This window comes from Herpailurus yagouaroundi, unplaced genomic scaffold, assembly GCF_014898765.1.
Source record: "Herpailurus yagouaroundi ecotype Mexico unplaced genomic scaffold, PumYag 77, whole genome shotgun sequence".
Classification (NCBI taxonomy): domain Eukaryota; kingdom Metazoa; phylum Chordata; class Mammalia; order Carnivora; family Felidae; genus Herpailurus; species Herpailurus yagouaroundi.
Genome location: NW_024412388.1, coordinates 80,689,013 through 80,702,782, shown reverse-complemented (window position 1 = coordinate 80,702,782; position 13,770 = coordinate 80,689,013). Strand labels below are relative to the sequence as shown.

General features: G+C 35.7%; 1 protein-coding gene across 2 annotated transcripts in view; it reads left to right on the top strand.

The window, feature by feature from the left end:
- Nucleotides 1-13,770, top strand: part of ARHGAP29 (Rho GTPase activating protein 29) — a 70,485-nt gene that overhangs the window by 23,821 nt on the left and 32,894 nt on the right. For both annotated transcript variants that reach the window (XM_040471027.1, XM_040471028.1), the window contains 9 exons: nt 5,480-5,576; nt 5,929-6,001; nt 8,829-8,877; nt 9,508-9,645; nt 10,521-10,585; nt 11,253-11,363; nt 11,456-11,536; nt 12,169-12,357; nt 13,074-13,211. In XM_040471027.1, the coding sequence (XP_040326961.1) occupies nt 5,480-5,576; nt 5,929-6,001; nt 8,829-8,877; nt 9,508-9,645; nt 10,521-10,585; nt 11,253-11,363; nt 11,456-11,536; nt 12,169-12,357; nt 13,074-13,211 (941 nt within the window). The remainder of the gene's footprint in view (nt 1-5,479; nt 5,577-5,928; nt 6,002-8,828; nt 8,878-9,507; nt 9,646-10,520; nt 10,586-11,252; nt 11,364-11,455; nt 11,537-12,168; nt 12,358-13,073; nt 13,212-13,770) is intronic.

Here is a 13,770-nt window from a genome sequence, read left to right as displayed (position 1 = left end):
TCAAACAGACCATTGGAAGTGTGGATCTGGAGCTCAGAGGTTAAAACTAGACAGGTAGTTTTTAAGGATCCATTTACCTCAAAGATATGAAAGAGGATGTGATTCTGTGGGCATAATGTATAGAGAAGAGAGCCAAAGTGAGAACTGCAGGCTGAGTGGAATGACTATTAAGTAAAATTGTCAATAGATAGATACAGAACGTGAGGGCACCATGTTCACTATCAAGCAGGGTACTCTAAGTGCTTGACATTTCTTTGAATAATACACCATTTTACAGACGAAGAAATTGCAGTGAGGTGATGTATCCAGAATAACTCCAGAAGTGGTAATGGTTAGATTTGAACCCTGGTCTGAAACTCTGAAGCCCTCTCCTTCTAGTTACTATCTATAACAAACTGCTTCTAACAGTGCAGAAGACTTCAAGATGGAAGCAAGTGGTTAATATTTGTAGTAGTAATAGCAGACATTATTGACGATACACTTCCTGTATGCTAGACACTGTTAAATTTTGCTTGGATTATGCTATTAATCTGCACAGCAAATTTTTCAGGTCAATACTATATTGTTCTGTCAACTCTTACTTTGCAGATAAGGAAGCTGGGACATAGAGAGGTTTGCCCAAGGTTGCACACAAATTAGGTGGTAGAGTTGTTGAGAGTTGCAGAGTAGTCAGGTAGGATGAAAACTTGGAAGAAAAAAGGCCTCCAAGTTTGACCAATAGGTTTTTGTTGCCAGTGTTCAAAGTGGTTTTGAGTGAAAATAATAACTAACATTTATTGAGCATTTTCTGTGTAGCAGGCTCTGTTCTGAGTTCATTCAGTTTTTATAACAGTTCTCAAAATACATACTATCGTCCATATTTTATAAATAAGGAAACTGAGGCACAGAGCAGTTGTGTTACTTAACTTAGTAGGAGACATAGTTAGATTTAACCTAGGCAGACTGGCTTCGGGACCCATCCTCTTAACCAGGCTCAGCAAACTACTTCTGGTGGGCCAAATCTGGCCTGCCTATTTTTGTAAATAAAGTCTTACCAGAGCACAGCCATTCTTGCTCATTTATATATCACCATATCTCATGTATGGCTCCTTTAGACCAAGTTGAATAGTTACAACCTACCGTATAGTCTGAAAAGTCTAAACTATTTGCTCTCAAGCCCTTTACAGACAAAGTTTTTCAGCCTCTGATAACGATTAAACTGGATGAAAAGCCAAATCCTGGTGAATTTAGTTATGACCTATTTATAGAGATTTGGCAGTAAAAAAAAATAAATAAATAAATAAATATTAAGTTGGATGTTAGGTTTAAGAGGAAATATGGTAAAATTAAAGTTTTTTCACATAGGAAAGATTTGAGTATGTTAGTAGCATAAGAAAAAATGTCAGTTAAATTTTTTTTTAATCTTTATTTATTTTTGATAGACAAGAGTGTGAGCAGGGGAGGAGCAAAGAGGGAGACACAGAATTCAAAGCAGGCTCCAGGCCCTGAGCTGTCAGCACAGAGCCCGATGTGGGGCTCAAACTCATGACCTGAGCCAAAGTCAGACGCTCAACCGACTGAGCCACCCAGGCGCCCCAGAAAAAATGTCAGTTGAGTGAGAGATAATAAAACTATGGAGGAAGGTGGCCCAGAGTTTTGGAGAATGTAGGAGAGAGTGGGAAGATTTATTACTGGAAAGGAGCCAAAGACTTTTCTTTGAAACACTGAGCAGAAGAAAAAGAAAAAAAAAAAAAAGATAAAGGATATTAGAAATATAGGGCTGTTTTGAATTGGAGGCAAGGGCAATAATGGGAATTTTCATTGGATGGTTGTAATTTCATTCAAGTAAGGAGGAAGGCAAAGAAAGAAGATGTTCAAGTAAGTGCCTTTTCACTATTCACAATTACTTCTTAAATCTCCCAGTCATGTTTAGTGCTATGAAAACCATTTAGGAAAGAAACAATAATTGTAGAATTTGGTGTGGTGTTATAAGGTATTTTTTTTTCTTTAAAGTCTAACAGGTTAAGGTTATGAAATATAAGTAGGCTTTACATTTTTGCTGGTTATAAGTTATTTTAAATATACATTATAAGTTACTATTTAAAGTTTACTTTCCAAGGGGGAAAAAAAAAAGAGGTTAGAGTGGGAGAGAGCCAAAGCATAAGAGACTCTTAAAAACTGAGAACAGGGGCGCCTGGGTGGCGCAGTCGGTTGAGCGTCCGACTTCAGCCAGGTCACGATCTCGCGGTCCGTGAGTTTGAGCCCCGCGTCGGGCTCTGGGCTGATGGCTCAGAGCCTGGAGCCTGCTTCCGATTCTGTGTCTCCCTCTCTCTCTGACCCTCCCCTGTTCATGCTCTCTCTCTGTCCCAAAAATAAAATAAACGTTGAAAAAAAAAAAAAAACAAACTGAGAACAAACTGAGGGTTGATGGGGGGTGGAAGGGAGGGGAGGGTGGGTGATGGGTATTGAGGAAGGCACCTTTTGGGATGAGCACTGGGTATTGTATGGAAACCAATTTGACAATAAATTTCATATGTTGAAAAATAAATAAAAAATAAAAAATGAAATCTTCAAAAAAAAAACCTCAATATAAAATCCAAATAAAAAAAATAATAAAGTTTACTTTCCAATGAGATGTTTAAAGCAGCGTATAACTGATAATGCAATAAAGTACATGTATTTAAAGGACACAATTTAATCAATTTTGACATGCATACCCTGTGAAACTGTCACAGTTCAGATGATGTGTACCCCTTTGTAAACCCTCCTTTCTACACCTGCCTGCCTTTCATTAAAACTCTTTCTTTCTTTCTTTCTTTCTCTTTCTTCCTTTCTTCCTTTCTTTCTTTCCTTCTTTCCTTCTTTCCTTCTTTCCTTCTTTCTTTTCTTTCTTTTCTTTCTTTTCTGTCTGTCTTGAGAAAGGCATGGGGGGAAGGGCAGAGAGAATCCCAAGCAGATTCCACACTCTCAGCACAGTGCCTGACGCCGAACTCCATCCCATGAACTATGAGATCATGATCTGAGCCAAAATCAAGAGTCAGATGCTTAACCTACTGAGCCACCTAGGCGCCACCCCTTCTTCATCAATTTTGATATGTTGTGTTTTCATCTTCCTTGTGTTCAAAACATTTTCTAATTTCCTTTTTTCTTCTTCAAGCTATGGGTTATTTAGAAGTGTGTTATTTAGTTTCCTGGTATCTGGGATTTTCCAGAGATCTTTCCGTTATTTCTAATTTAATTCCATCTAGTCACAGAACATTTTTTGCCTGATTTGAATCCTTTTAAACACATTTTAACTTGTTTTATGACCCATTATGTAGTCTATCTTGGCAAATATTTAGTGTGTATTTGAAAAGACATGTGTTCTGCTGTTACTGGATGGAACATTCTATAAATGTCTGTCTAGGAGAGAGGTGGCTGATAGTATCGTTGAAGTCTTCCATATCCTTACTGATTATCCATCTACCTGTTCTGTCAATTATTGAGACAGGGCTATTGAAATCTCTGGCTGTAACTGTAAATAAATTTGTCTATTTGCAATTCTACTAGGTTTTGCTTCATGCATTTTGAGTTGTTTATCAGGGGCATAACTGTATAGAATTATGTCCTTGATAAATTGACTCCATTATTATAAAGTGGCCTTTATCCATAGTAGTTTCCTTTGCTGGGAAATGTAATTTGTGTGATGTTAGGCAGTAAGCTGGGGCTCTTGTTGAGCTTTCCATGTTTCTTGTTTCCCATGTTTCTTGTCTGTCAAGATACTTGTCCTTCGTTGCCTGATAGCCAATGTCTTGAAAATTTTTGTTTCATGTATTTGGTATGAGTTTCTTCTAGTTGTTTCAGACAGAAGTATAAACCTGATTTTCCATCTTGGCCAGAGCAGAAGTCCAAAAATAGTTTTTAAATTATTTATTGTGGTTCTTAAGTTTTTCTTTTTGTTTGTATTGGGGATACTTTAGAAGAGTCTAATAAAAGATATAGACCTGAGCCCCTCATGTCTACAGAGGCTTATCCATGTAAAAGCTTGGTTGTAATTTCATGAGGTTTAGAGGCTTGAGGTTTCGTTCATCCTTGCTTAGGAATTCTTGCTTTCCAGCAAGCATTTTCAACCCAAGTTGCACATTAGAATCACCTGGGAGAGCTTTTGAATAAATACGTATGCTCCATCAGACCTTTGAAATCTGAATTTTTGGTGGTAGGACCAGATTTTTGGTTTTTAAACTTCCTAGATTTTTGAACAAATACCAATGCTTCATCAGACCTTTGAAATCTGAATTTTTGGCGGTAGGACCCAGATTTTTGGTTTTAAGCAATGATTGTATTGTGCAGCCAAGCTTTAAAACATCTTGTTTTAAGCAAAGGATGGCTTCCTCTTCACTTGGTCTCTTTACCTTTCCTTTACTGGCTAGGATCCTAGGGAGGACGGGACACAGGGAGCCAGTTGCTCATTAAACTCAACTTAAGTAGAATGGGTTACTTTAAAAAAAATTGCCAATTCCACCTTCAGATTTTGTCTTGGTAAATTATATCTGGGCTTTTAACAAAGGTGCCTAGAGAAGTTATAATAAGAAACCTTTTTCAGTTATGTTTCACAATTTGCTTTTCACAAAATGCAAAATGGTTGGACTGTCTCTTTGGCAAACAAGAGACAGCTATATATATCAAATTAGCCTGAACCTCAGAGCCCAAGAGCCTGAAAGAAATAAAGCTATAAATAACTAGGAATTTCAATTTTCTAAAGCATTGGGTGTTTATGTGATATGCTTTGTATGTAGGATTTATGCTGTGTCAAATGTATATATGGTGTCAATTAGTGGTAATTCTTAGTGAAAAATATAGTTCATTTGACTAAAGTGGGCCCACAGTGCATTTATCTATTTTTTTAAATGCCGTAAAGCAATAAACATAGAGAAAATAGGGTGCTCTTAATGAGAGGTCTGATGTAATATGGACTCTGTGACTTCAAGATGGATTGATTTCACATTGCATCACTTTTTAGATGTGTCAAATTATGTAATGCATGGAGTAGGAAGTTTGGAATGCCAGCTACTTTTATGCAAGCTGATTCTTTTGTATGATTTTTTTTAATGAAGAACTTGAACATCATATTCATTTTGTGTATTAGGCTTCTCAGTTCCCAAATCTTCTAGTGCTTCTAGAAGTAATGGTGAATTAAGAGATTAAATGACTTTGTGTGAATCTAGTTTAAAATGTTTTCTCCCTCAGGGCACCTGGATGGCTCAGTCAGTTAAGCATCCAACTCTTCATTTTGGCTCAGGTCATGATCTCACAGTTAGTGAGTTTGAGCCCTGTGTCAGGCTCCAGGCTGGCAGCGCAGAGCCTGCTTGGGATTCTGTCTCTCCTCCTCTCTTTCTGCCCCTGCCTGATCATGTACATGCTCATGTGTGCTCTCTTTCTCTCTCAAAAATAAACATTAAAAAAATAATTAAAAAATAAAATGTTTTCTCTCTCATTTATTGTAACCAACCTTTCCCCGTAGCTGTGAACTTCACAGAAGTTAATGAAGAAAATAAAAACGATCTCTTCAAAGAAGTATTTTCTTCCATTGAAACCTTGGCCTTTACCTTTGGGAATATGTAAGTAGAGACTGTCATTTAAAGAATTTGGGCCTGGGTATCTCAGAATATGTCACATAATTCAGTAGAGGCTTGGAAAGTAAATATTAACCAATATAAAATATTGTCACAATACTGGAAAAGCTATATTCATTATTGTTTTATTACTGTATTTGCCAGTGTCTTTAGAGCTGTTCAGAAGCAACATCCATTTGCAAGTGACTGTGTGAATAAGTTCCTAGGAGTTTATTTCTAAGGTTCTTACTTAAAAAAAAATTTATTCTAGATTACATGTTGAATGTAAAGCCTGTGACAGAGCAATGTATTGACTTGTCTTTTTATTTCTGTTTCTTATTCTTACTTCCCTGGATAGCCTGACAAACTTCCTTATGGGAGATGTAGGCAATGATTCATTATTGAGGCTGCCTGTTTCTCGGGAAAGCAAGGTAAGCCAGGTTTGTGTGAAAGCAGAGAGTTTAATATTTTTAACATAATATTTCAGTAATTTCCTGATTTTAATCTCAGCAGTAGTCTTTGATAGTTTTTGAGTTGAGCAAGAAAAACAGATCAGTTCATTTTAAATATAATTATGGTAGAGTCACTTGGGTGGCTGAGTTGGTTGAGTGTCCGACTTCAACTCAGGTCATGATCTCGCAGTCTGTGAGTTCGAGCCCCGCATCCGGCTCTGTGCTGACAGCTCAGAGCCTGGAGCCTGCTTCCGATTCTGTGTCTCCTCCTCTCTCTGCCCCTCCCTTCCTCATGCTCTGTCTCTCTGTCAAAAATAAACAAACATTAAAAAAAAATTTTTTTTTAATTTTTTTTTTTTAACGTTTATTTTTGAGACAGAGAGAGACAGAGCATGAATGGGGGAGGGTCAGAGAGAGGGAGACACAGAATCTGAAACAGGCTCCAGGCTCTGAGCTGTCAGCACAGAGCCCGACACGGGGCTGGAACTCACGGACCACGAGATCATGACCTGAGCCGAAGTCAGACGCTGAACCAACTGAGCCACCTAGGCGCCCCTAAAAAAATTTTTTAAATATAATTATGGTCAGTTTCTGGAGCAAAAATTTAATTATACTTTCTAAGTGGAGCTATCATTTTAAAAGACTATCTCTGATAGTTTTATGGTGTTTTATGTAATGAATCTATATGTCATATGGTCCAAAATTTTAGTAAGTTAACCATTTTTTCTTCCTGACATTGTCACAGATCTTAAAAATTGGTGGAAACAGAAAAATAATGAAAGAAGTAGAGAGGGTGTTAATCTTTTTACACAGCCTATAGTTTGTTACCATGAAACACTTATTAGTAGACCTGAAGGTCTTAATTCTGCCTAAGAGTATTATGTCAGAGGATTCCAGTTCTGGTTCCCAATTTGAAGAAAAATTGCTGTGGAATAATAGAACATGAAGAATATTTGTAGAATATTGCTTTAAAGATTTATAATAGTAATATTTTTGTTTGACTAAAAATTGTTCTCTAAATGCAAGAAGCTATTTTTCAAAACTGTGATAAGGGGGTACTGGGTGGCTCAGTTAAGTGTCAACTCTTGATTTGAGTTCAGGTCCTGATCTCATGGTTATGGGATTGAGCCCTGTGTCAGGCTCTGGGTTGACAACTGGGAGACTGCTTGAGATTCTGTCTTCTCCCTCCCTCTCCCTGCCCCTCCCTCACTTGCTCTCAAAATAAATAAATAAATAAATAAATAAACAAACAAACAAATAATCATTTTTAAAAAACTGCAATAAGGATATATGTTGATCATTTCTTGTTAAGAATGTTCAAATCCAAAAAGATTTCAGCAAATACTTGGAACTGTGCCAAGTATTTGTATTATATCAAAGTAGTATAAAAACTGCAGATCTTAAAACGATACAAAATATGAACGACTAATTGAAGTATTTGTTATATGTACAGTAACACTGAGAAAACAATAATGATTACTTCTGAGGTCATCCATTGATTAGTCAGGGAGGGTAATGTATAAACCATATCACACTAGTGATCTTTAATTATTTTGCTATTATTTATAATTTTCCTTTAATTTTATCTTTTAAACATAACTACTAATTCAGAAGATATAATAACATTATATCAGTGTGACAGCTCTGGACAATTAAAATTTTTGGTGTGACTCGTATCTCTTGTTTTTGTGCCTCTATTGTGCACACTTATTATAATAATTCTTAATAGGAAAACACTTTTTCCTTTTTTCTTTTGCACCTTGTTTTCCTTTTTGCGGTTTTTAATTAAACCGAGATTGAGCTTTAAAGGTCCATGATGATAGAATTCTAATCGTAAAGTAAAGTTACTTTGGTGAAGAGTTTTGAAAAATATCTTTAAATACTAGTTGCCATTTACTTAATGCTGTTTATTATGTACTATGCACTGTGCTCAGCCTCCACCATCTTAATCCTTAAAGTAGCCTTAGGGAAGTAGTGTTCTTATCCCCATTTTACAGAGGGCAAACCAAAGTTACGTGAGCTTAAATATTGAGCCCGGTGTCCTACAGCTACTAAGTGAGTGCTGGACTTCAAACCCAGTCTCTTTAATCCCTTTTGCATTGAATCCCTGCATGGTCTGTATTGCCCAACCAAAGAGATCAAATTTGTTTAAGATCTCACAATTTTGGTAGATATGTTTTCCTACACTGTCCAGTAAGGTAGCCACTTGCCATATGTAACTCCTTAAATTTAAATTAAGTAAAATTAAAAATATACTTCTGATTTACATTAGCCACTTTTCATATGCTCAAATAACCACATGTAACTAGTATCTACCTTATTGTACAGTGCAGATACAGAACATTTCCATCATCATAGAACATTCTGCACTAAGCTGTTCACTAGACCTTCAGAGAAATGCTTATTATATGATAAAATGGTAAAAGATGGCTGGAAGAAGCAGGTCTTTGTGTTCTGTTTAAGTGACAATATAAATATTTAGATTGCTTCTATAACTTCCTGACTAATATTTTTAAAATTTGCAGAATTGTATGTTTTGAATGGATTTATTAATGTTAATTAATGCTGTTAGCAAACAATGAGGTTATTTATTCTTAGATCTTGAGAACTGCAGTTGTAAATAGGTATACAATTCTTATAAGATGTCATAGCATTTAAACAGATTTCTTAAGCCCTTTGAGTTCTAAATACTTGACATTCTTTAACAGGAATTATGTCACATAACAAATCAGAATGAAAAGTTTCTGAAGCAAAAATCTGTTAGCTTCTGCTCTAATCTTAAGTTTGTTTTCTTCCATGTTGTAAGTCTTTTGAAAATGTTTCTGTGGAATCGGTGGACTCATCTAATGAAAAAGGTAATGCTTGAGGTACTTAAAATGTTAGTCAAATTTTTTTTGCGATTACTTTTCATAAGTGTTTTTGGATTACTTAATGTCTTGCTTGGTAACCTAAAGTGTTCATTTTTAACACAAACTGATGTGTCAAACTTTACATAAATACTTAAGGGAAAAAAAACCTGCTACAGTAGATAGATAATGGAGAGACTGGTCAAGAATTCTAAAGGGCTTGGGGCCCCTGGGTGGCTTAGTTGGTTAAGCGTCCGACTTTGGTTCAGGTCACAATCTCAGATTTGAGCCCCTCATCTGGCTCTGCACTGACAGTGTGGAGTTGCTTAGGAGTCTCTCTCTGTCCCTGTCTCTCTGCCCCCACCCCCTGCTCTCTTTCACTCTCTCAAAATAAATAAATAAACTTAAAAAAATTCTATAGGGCTTGTAACTTGATGAATAATAGGAATATATATTAAGAATAAAACATACATTATAATTTAAAACCATTTTAAATTTGAACTGTGACCTTTATGTCTAAATTTGCCACTTGAAATTTTTTAAAACAGTTTTCATTGAAGAACATCTTAGGATTTGAATGCTTCTTTGTTTAGAGTTATGTGCTGATATTTAATATATACTTGGTATTTTTATTTTCAGGAAATTTTTCTCCCATAGAGCTAGACAGCGTGCTATTAAAGAACACTGATTCTGTAGAATTGGCTTTGTCTTATGCTAAAACGTGGTCAAAATATACCAAGAACATAGTTTCATGGGTTGAGAAGAAGCTTAACTTGGGTGAGTTGCCCTTTAGGGCATCTGATTAACTTTTGAGTGTAAGAACTAAATTGTTCACAATTCATTTTCTACAGACGATGACTAATATTCCAAATTAGTAGTTGTTTCATTGTAGTGAATAAAATCATTGTCCATTTTCTCTTCTTGAAATAGGAAAGACTTTTCTTACAATAAATGTACTTACTGAACTTTACTGTGGGCCAACCACTCGATCTGGGAACACAAAGACAAATAGTATACTGTCTTTGACTTTAAGGAAGTCATACTTCAGTGGGTGAAAAGAATTGCAATCAGATAATATGGTTAAAAGAAATAAAAGCAACAATAGGTGTATGAGCACAGGCGATGGAAACATCTTAATAGTTAGGTTTTTCCCCCAGTGTTTTCAGTTGACAAAATACTTTCACATCCTGTACTTCATTTAATCCTTACCAAAACCCTGGAAAGAAGGCAAGAAAAGAATTCTTCCCATTTTACAGCTCAGGCAAACAAGACAGGTGATTTGCCTAAGGTCAGATAGATTTATCTAGGATTATATAAGTAACTGGAAGAATATGGGATTTACCCAAAGCCTGTGCTCTTTCTACCACATTATTTGCCCTTTATAGGGAATGCCCATCAGAATCACCTGAATAGCCTTATAAAAGGGCAATACACAGGCCTAGGTCACATCTCCTAAGAATTGAGGCCAAGCAACTATATTTTGAAAGTTTCCTCGTGGGTTTCATGAGCATTTCTGGTTAAGAGTCACAGTATCATATGATGCAGACTACTATGTGTGCTTACTCTTTAAATTGGGAATTACAAATAATTTTAGAGTATAGAAGGGAAAAATAAGTTAATTTACCTTCTGATACTTTCTTTGACCTTTTCAGAATTGGAGTCCACTAGAAATATTGTCAAGTTGGCAGAGGCAACTAGAAGTAACATTGGAATGCAGGTAAGTGTTCAGTGAACTCCTAGGGTTTTGTACCAAGAGATTACCCAAATGAGCTACTGATAGTGCCTCTCAAAATCAGAAAATTGTGTAGTTAATATAGGAAAGAAATGAAATGCTCAACTTAAAATCCTTTTATTTAAAAAAAAATTTTTTTAACATTTATTTAATTTTGAGAGACAGAGATAGAGCACAGGCTGGGGGGGGGGGGTGCTGGGGGGTGGCAGGTGTGGGCAGAGAAAGAGTGAGACACAGAATCGAAGTGGGATCCAGGCTCTGAGCTGTCAGCACAGAGCCTGATGCGGGGCTTGAACTCATGAACCATGAGATCATGACCTGAGCCGAAGTTGGACACTAAACTGACTGAGCCACCCAGGCACCCCTAGACTTAAAATCCTTTTAAACTTACATGGATACCCATTATGGAAAAAAATGAGGAAATTCACAATTTTATGCAAATATTGATTGTCTTGTTAGCCACTAGTTTTGCTACCTAGTTTTATAATTAATATTCTTCAGTATTTTTTTCATATAGTCGTATTTATGACTAGTTTTTCTGCAAAAACAAAGTCTAAACTTAAAATTTCTCCTTCTGAAGAAGAGTAATGGGAGATCTAGAACTTTAGTGCTATTTCTATTGGAAAATTTACTTTTCAATTTTGAATTCTAGGAGTTTATGCCATTGCAGTCTCTATTTACCAGTGCTCTTCTTAGTGATATCAAAAACAGTCACCTTTTGCAACAAACAATCGCAGCACTCCAAGCCAACAAATTTGTGCAGGTAAAAATGTATATGTGTAATACACATTTCTTTAACAACAGCATACCTTTAGATAACAGCTTTTTTTCCTTTTTTTAAAATGCTCTTGACAGCCTCTACTTGGGAGGAAAAATGAAATGGAAAAACAAAGGAAAGAAATAAAAGAACTTTGGAAACAGGAACAAAATAAAATGGTTAGTATTATAATGGAGTTTCATCTAGAATGGATAAAGAAGATGTGGTATATATATACAATGGAGTATTACTCGGCAATTGAAAAGAATGAAATCTTGCCATTTGCAGCTACGTGGATGGAACTGGAGGGTATTATGCTAAGTGAAATTAGAGAAAGACAAAAATCATATGACTTCACTCATATGAAGACTTTAAGAGACAAAATAGATGAACATAAGGGAAGGGAAACAAAAATAATAGAAAAACAGGGAGGGGGACAAAACAGAAGAGACTCATAAATACGGAGAACAAACTGAGGGTTACTGGAGAGGTTGTGGGAGGGGGGATGGGCTAAATGGGTAAGGGGCACTAAGGAATCCACTCCTGAAATCATTGTTGCACTATATGCTAACTAATTTGGATGTAAATTTAAAAAACAAAAACAAAAAAATAAGTTATGATGGAGTTTCATCTACCTATTTGTGAATATCTAAAATCATCTGCAGTATATAAGCATCTACCGTAGAAGATGCATCTTACTCTGTAGTTTTTCTAAAATGCTGTCTTAATTAGCTTGTTGAATATGCTAAAGAAGCTTATACATTAGGGTTTCTTATTCTGCATTTAATAGTCTTTTTTTTTTTCTGTGTAGCTTGAAACAGAGACTGCTCTTAAAAAGGCAAAACTGTTATGCATGCAACGTCAGGATGAGTACGAAAAAGCAAAATCTTCCATGTTTCGTGCAGAAGAGGAGCATCTGTGCTCAAGTGGTGGAGTAGTCAAAAATCTCAACAAGCAGCTAGAAAAAAAGCGAAGGTTGGAAGAGGAGGCTCTTCAAAAAGTAATTATCTTTTTTGTTTGCAAGTTGAATTAGCAATAATCTGCTAAGGCTCAGGATTGCCTGGAAGGCTTGTTAAAACAGGCTACTGCCCCCTCCTCCCCCCATCCAGAGTTTCTGATTGAGTAGCTCTAGGATTGGCCCCAGGCAACTTGCACTTCCAACAGGTCCCCAGGTGATGCTGCTGCTGCTGGTGGTGGGATCCACACGCTGAGAATCAGTATGCTAAGAGGTTTTTGCCTACCTTCTAAAACTTTGGGTTTGTTTATGAAAAAGTATCTTAGAGAAAGCAGTAGTTTAATATTTTGACTTGATTATTCAGGAAGTTCAACTTTTAGGCAACTGTGTGTATATGTATACTGATTCCAGTACCTGATAGCAAAGCTAGGCTGGAACTTTATATTGTTTATAAGAAGATTATAAAGAAAATGGTGACTGTAAATAGAAAAGGCTGTTAAATAGAAGTACACATGTATTTCGTACATAGTATACTAATTGTAAGTCCTACTTGACTGTCCGTTAAAGTCAGGTACCCATGAATCACTGACCGGAACAGATTGTTATCTTTAGAAATATTCTCTTTGAAACAGATTATTTCATAATTTTTGTATAAAAAGATTTTTCAATTATTTAAATTGAGTTTTATTATATATGTATTTGTTTTAAAATGTAAATTCTAGTGGTCAGTGTTATTTTTTTTTTCTGTGATATTCCTGAAGGTAGAAGAAGCAAATGAACTCTACAAAGTTTGTGTGACAAATGTTGAAGAGAGACGAAATGATCTAGAAAATACCAAAAGAGAAATTTTAACACAACTCCAGAAACTTGTTTTTCAGTGTGATCTTACCCTTAAAGCTGTAAGTTTTTTTTCTTTCAGTATTTTGAAGGCCAGGCTTGATGGGTCATGATTCTTAAGGGATTTAATTTCTGAGATTAATGAAACATTTAGAGTTTGAAAATTGACTTTCAGTTTTTCATAGCAGTATATGATTTGAGTTACATTTTTTATCTGGACAGCCACCCCATGGATTGATGATTTGTCCAATTAAAATTAAAGTCTGAGAGTTTGAACATGCCTCTAAGCCACTGTCTTTCTTAACTTGGTTGACGAAATGGATTTTGACCATTGAAACTTCTATCAGTACTATAAGATCTATTCTTCAAAATTCGCATAAACTAAATATTAAAATTGAACCCAGTGATTTATTTGGGAAAAAAGTATCCTTCCCTCAAATATTTTCATTTGCCTCTTTAAAATGACTTTTATTAAAAGTTTATATACAAAATACCTTTTTTGGGTATACATTTCACAAGCTGTAACCCATGTATAAATTTGTGTAACCACCACCATCACAATCAGGATTCAGAACAATTCCATCACTCCAAAAAATTTTGCTCATGGTGCCCCTTTGTAGT